The sequence below is a fragment of the Amborella trichopoda genome, chromosome 2 (assembly GCF_054954075.1).
Source record: "Amborella trichopoda isolate Santa Cruz 75 chromosome 2, AtrichopodaSantaCruz75HAP2 v2.0, whole genome shotgun sequence".
In the NCBI taxonomy this organism is placed as follows: Eukaryota; Viridiplantae; Streptophyta; class Magnoliopsida; order Amborellales; family Amborellaceae; genus Amborella; species Amborella trichopoda.
In genome coordinates, this window is record NC_142337.1 from 3,982,472 (window position 1) to 3,987,496 (window position 5,025).

Below are 5,025 nucleotides of genomic sequence, written 5' to 3' on the forward strand. Positions count from 1 at the left end.
TTAAATTTTAAATTTGGAAAAAGTTTGTAAAAGGTTGCAACCTTAAAATATAGATTTACAGGTGCACCTCAAAAATCCATCGGAAAAGGATGTTTTAATGCTGAGAAAACCTCCAATTGATCATTGCAATATCGAGATATATAAATATGAAAAAAAAAAAAGATTTTGAGTCCCAAAAATAGTGCAGCTTGCAATATATTATTTAGACCGTCTATTTTCAAGATTTTCATATGTTTATAGATCTGCTTGATTTTGACTATTTTTGGAGGTTAAAATTTTATAATTTGATATGAAAATAGATTTTGAGATAATCCTAAGAATTTTTTCACCAAATTTACATGTTATGATAAAATTTGAAGGTACGCCTTTATTGGATTGTTTAAGGTTGCAATCTTATAGAAACCACACCCTTTAAACTTTGTTTTTTTACAAAAAAAAAAAAAAAATTGGTGTAAAGCATTCTTTAGATGGCTTGAGAATCTATTTTCATATGTAATTATAAAATTTTAAACAATAAAAATAGTACAAATCAAGTAGATTTATAAACACATGAAAAACTTGAAAATAGACGGTCCAAATAATTCGTTGCAAGATAAATCATTTTTGGGACTTGATTTTTTTTTTTTTTCATGTTCATGCATCTCGACTTCAAGATAATCAATTAGAGGGTTTTCCGACATCAAAACAACCTTATTTTAGTTAGGTTTTTGTCCAAAATTTAGGTTTAGAGCCTTCAATATTTTCCACCATGGAATTTATTTATCACGTTTTAGTTAATGTACTCACTTAATTAAAGGAAAAGTTTATATTGAGCCGAAGCTCTAAACAATCAAATTTGAGCCTACTTCAAAATTTTCACTAGTGAATATTGAATATTATAAGTGGTGGTACTTCTACAAAATAAACCAGAGAAAATCAATCTTGACATTGGATCTTTAAAATCTAAAACCATATATGACTTTGGATCTTAAATATCCAAAATGATGGTACTTTTGCACAAAAAAACAAAATAAAGCTCGACTTCGATTATTCAAACCGCAAATCATATAATCATTTGTGAATGGATGGGTTTCTCTAATAATATATATATATTTCTCTTAAAACTTCAAAATCATTCCTTTTGTTATGGTCTATATTATCAAAATTTCGCCAGTTTTAGAGCTACAAAGTCATGGGTCCAAAATGAAAAATTTAAGATGGGTTTAGAACTCTAAGTTCATTGAAAATCATGGTGAACTCATGCGATAGACATACAATAAACTTATCCTAAATTAATTACATCGGAGTAGGATGTGCGTTTGGGGATGGACTGGTTACACCGATTCCTTGTTTCTAATATCTATTTTGGAGATGGATTTTGGGTCGAGAATTTTGTAGATCTATCTAGACCACCAAATCTAAAATTAAAAAATAAAATTTTGAGGAAAATAATTTGTTTTGATTTTTTTATCTTCTACCATCAATTTTAAATTTTCTAACATCAAAATATTTGCACCATTTTTTAGAAGTCCAAATTTACGACTCTATATAAATGAAATAAAGCAATTTGAGCAAAATAAAAGATCAAGATTCATGCAACTGATCCAAATTAGTTGAAAAAAAGCTTTGACAACGATGATGCTGATGAGGAGATATGTTTCACTCCCTAAATCATCTGAAAACCAAAGCGGATTCGTGAAGTCTGTCGCTCTCCAAAGACTGTTATCTTAAGAGTGAGGCCTTACAATGGTCCTCATGCAAGAAAACAACACTTCACAGTGAGTAGGTCAAATAAGTAGTAAGAACCATGAATAATTGAGTCTCTCCCCTATCATGAATGGGTTATCCAGTCTCACATGGTAACTTTTTATGACAATAAAAAGGACTCTCTCTCTCTCTCTCTCCAACAATGAATGATAGGCCTTATATAGTATATAGGAGAAGGGGCTTTCTACTCTCACGATAAAATGATTGGAGGAGCGAGAGAGAATGACCAGTCTCTCTCTCTTAAAGTGAGGCTGGAATGAAAGAGAGAAAGGTTTCTCTCTCTAAAGGCACATATCTCTCTCTGAAATAAGAGATGATGAAAGGTGTTTCTCTCAATCTATGTGGTACATTCCTTTTCCTTTCTTTTCTTTTTCCCTTGTTTGGCATTTCTCTTTTCATCTGTGGAGTGAGTGGTGAAGGGGAGGGAGCAGGTGAAATTGAAGTGACGTTTGTGAAAGGATCGTCAGACTGCCATCACCTCTCTTTCTCTCTCTACTTTCTCTCTCTACTCGGTGGGAGGTCTCTTACACCAGGCCGGGCCACCCCTTGCCTCCCATTATATATACATATATCTTCCTGCATATATATCTTTGTTATTTCCTCGCCCAATCCCACCTCACCACCATTGTTATCCAGAGTTTCTCTCTGTGTCTCACCATTGCATCACTCAGCTTCCCCATTACCTGCAATTCCTCCCTTCCTTTCCCCTTGGCACCTGCTAAACCTTCTCTGTCTCTCTAGATTTGAGACTCTCTCTCTCTCTCTCTCTCAGTGGGCACCAACCTCTCATCCAAAGGAGCTCTCTCTCTCAGAGAGAGCAATATCTCTCTCTCAGAGAACCTCCCTCTCTCTCAAACACACACACACCAGACGCTTTCTCTCTAAGCAGCTTAGACTTTCTTTCTCTCTCTCTCTCTCTCTCTCTCTCTCTGTCAAAGATCACTACAAGTTCTTTTTCTCTTAACGATCCGCGTCTCTCTCTCTCTCTTTGAACCTGTCTCATCCTCTCTTATGATCTAAGAGAGAGACACTTACACTCTCTCCCATTGAAGCTTAGACTGTCTCCCTCCCTTGCTCTCTTTCTCTCTATCTCTCTCTCTATATATAGAACACTTCCAGTCTCTCTCTCTCTCTCTAGAACACCTCCAGTTTTACCCAGGGCAGAGTTCATCATGGACTTCAAGTGAATAAGCCTACAACTCCAACACACCGGAAGAAACTATAGAAAACGCCCCGAAGGCCACTTTGTTCACCATCGCCTGAGTTTCAGTACCCAAAACCCTACAACAAGACCTAAACTAGTTACCAGAAATCTCCATTAGTACAGCACCCCAAAACCTACAAACCTAGATTACCCTAAAATTCCACCAAATTCATGCCACTGCGCAAGTCGTTAGCCCCCCCAATCCTCACCCCTTGCTATACAAGTGTAAACACCATTACCCCAAAAACATTAAAACCCTAGGAATCCCAAGATCCCACAAAATTCAAGGAAATAACACCTTCTGATCCCCAAACCCTAGATCGCCAAAGTTTCCAACAAATTCAATTCATTAGACCAGGCTTTTAGCCCCCAAAACCCTCCCGAAGAAACCCATAAAAAACCTGAAGTTCCCATGGCTGCAGTTGCCGCCGCCGCCGCTGGGGCTCTTGCTGCCAACAGCACTGACCCAGTCCCGACCCGTCGTGTCCCCGACAACTCGAGCCCCCCATCGCGCTATGAGTCTCAAAAGCGTCGTGACTGGAACACCTTTGGACAATACCTGAAGAACCACCGTCCCCCTCTCGCCCTCTCTCGATGCAGTGGAGCCCATGTCCTCGAATTCCTTCGATACTTGGACCAATTTGGCAAGACAAAGGTTCATATCAATGGGTGCCCTTTCTTTGGTCACCCTCACCCTCCAGCCCCTTGCCCTTGCCCTCTAAAACAAGCTTGGGGTAGCCTTGATGCCCTAATTGGGAGGCTTCGGGCTGCCTTTGAGGAGAATGGGGGCCAGCCTGAGGCTAACCCTTTTGGTGCAAGGGCAGTTAGGCTTTATTTGAGGGAGGTGAGAGAAATGCAAGCTAAGGCAAGGGGAATTGCTTATGAGAAGAAAAAGAGGAAGAGGCCTAACAATAAGATTGTGAACCCAGTGCAAGTCGGCTCGTCGGTGCAAGTGGGTTCACTGCAAGTGGCCGAGCCCATGCCGATGGTGGGTTCAGTGCACCATGGGCTGGGGCATGGTGGCCTGATAAGTGCTCAATTGGCTGATCACTTGTTGCAAGGATCTTGAAGTGGATGAGGTTGGAAAGAGGGTTATATGGAATTGTAAGTTTAAGAACTATGTATGTGATTTTGGGGTTTGAGGTGGTGGTGGTGGATTTGGTGAGAGAGAGAGAGAGGTTTGGTGGTATGGTGATGGTATGGGGTTAGTTGATGATAATTTTGGTTGTTAATTGTTAGAGAAAGGTTTGGTGGTATGGTGATGGTATGGGGTAGTTGATGATAATTTTGGTTGTTAATGGTTAGGGAGGTCTGGGTGTATTTAGTAGGGAATAGGAATGTGTATGATGATAATGTCATGTATTGATCTCTGTGTCTGTGATTTCTCTCTTTCCATGTGCATTCCCTCTTTCCATCTCAGCACTCTCTCTAATATGGTTTTGTGGATGCAACTTTATAATGTGGATGTATGTGGTTTTTCAGCACTCATCTGTGTGAGGAAGAGGACTTAGAGCTTTCCGTTCAAATTTTTTTTGTTTCAGATTGTATTTCATTATCTTAGGGTTTTAAGAGAAGGAAGAAAGCAAACTACATTTCCATTCAAACAATGGTTTATTGGGGTTTTAGGGAAGAAGAAAGATTACTAAATTTCCATATAAAAGAGGTAAATAATGGAGAAAATTATGGGAAGGAAATCACAGTTATATGCATGTGTTTGAGTTGGAAGTTCAAAACCAGTAGCGAAATCATTCACACAAAAGCTGTACTTGGATTCATCACTCTCACTCTCTCTCTCTTTAAGATCCTTGGAATCATCACACACACAGTCTTTCTCGTCTTTCTCCCTCTAAGATCCAGTAGCAACTGAAAGTGAAATCATTCGAACTGAATCCTGGATGCTAGGACTTTTCCCATCCCACCTTTTCTTTTCACCCTTCTCTCTCTCAATCTCTCTCTCTCTCTCTCCTCCCTCTCTCTCAATCTCTCTCTCTCTCCTCCCTCTCTTCTGTCTCTCTTGTTTTTTGGAAGGTTTGAGCACGAGGATGCAGGCTGAACTGAAGTGAGGTCACAGTAGA

General features: G+C 39.3%; 1 protein-coding gene across 1 annotated transcript; it reads left to right on the plus strand.

The window, feature by feature from the left end:
• The first annotated feature begins 2,359 nt into the window (after window positions 1-2,359).
• On the plus strand, window positions 2,360-4,339 carry LOC18435889 (protein LIGHT-DEPENDENT SHORT HYPOCOTYLS 5). The gene has a single exon (XM_011625708.3). The coding sequence runs from the start codon at window positions 3,363-3,365 to the stop codon at window positions 4,017-4,019; it is 657 nt and encodes a 218-aa protein (XP_011624010.1). The 5' UTR covers window positions 2,360-3,362; the 3' UTR covers window positions 4,020-4,339.
• The last annotated feature ends 686 nt before the right edge of the window (window positions 4,340-5,025 follow it).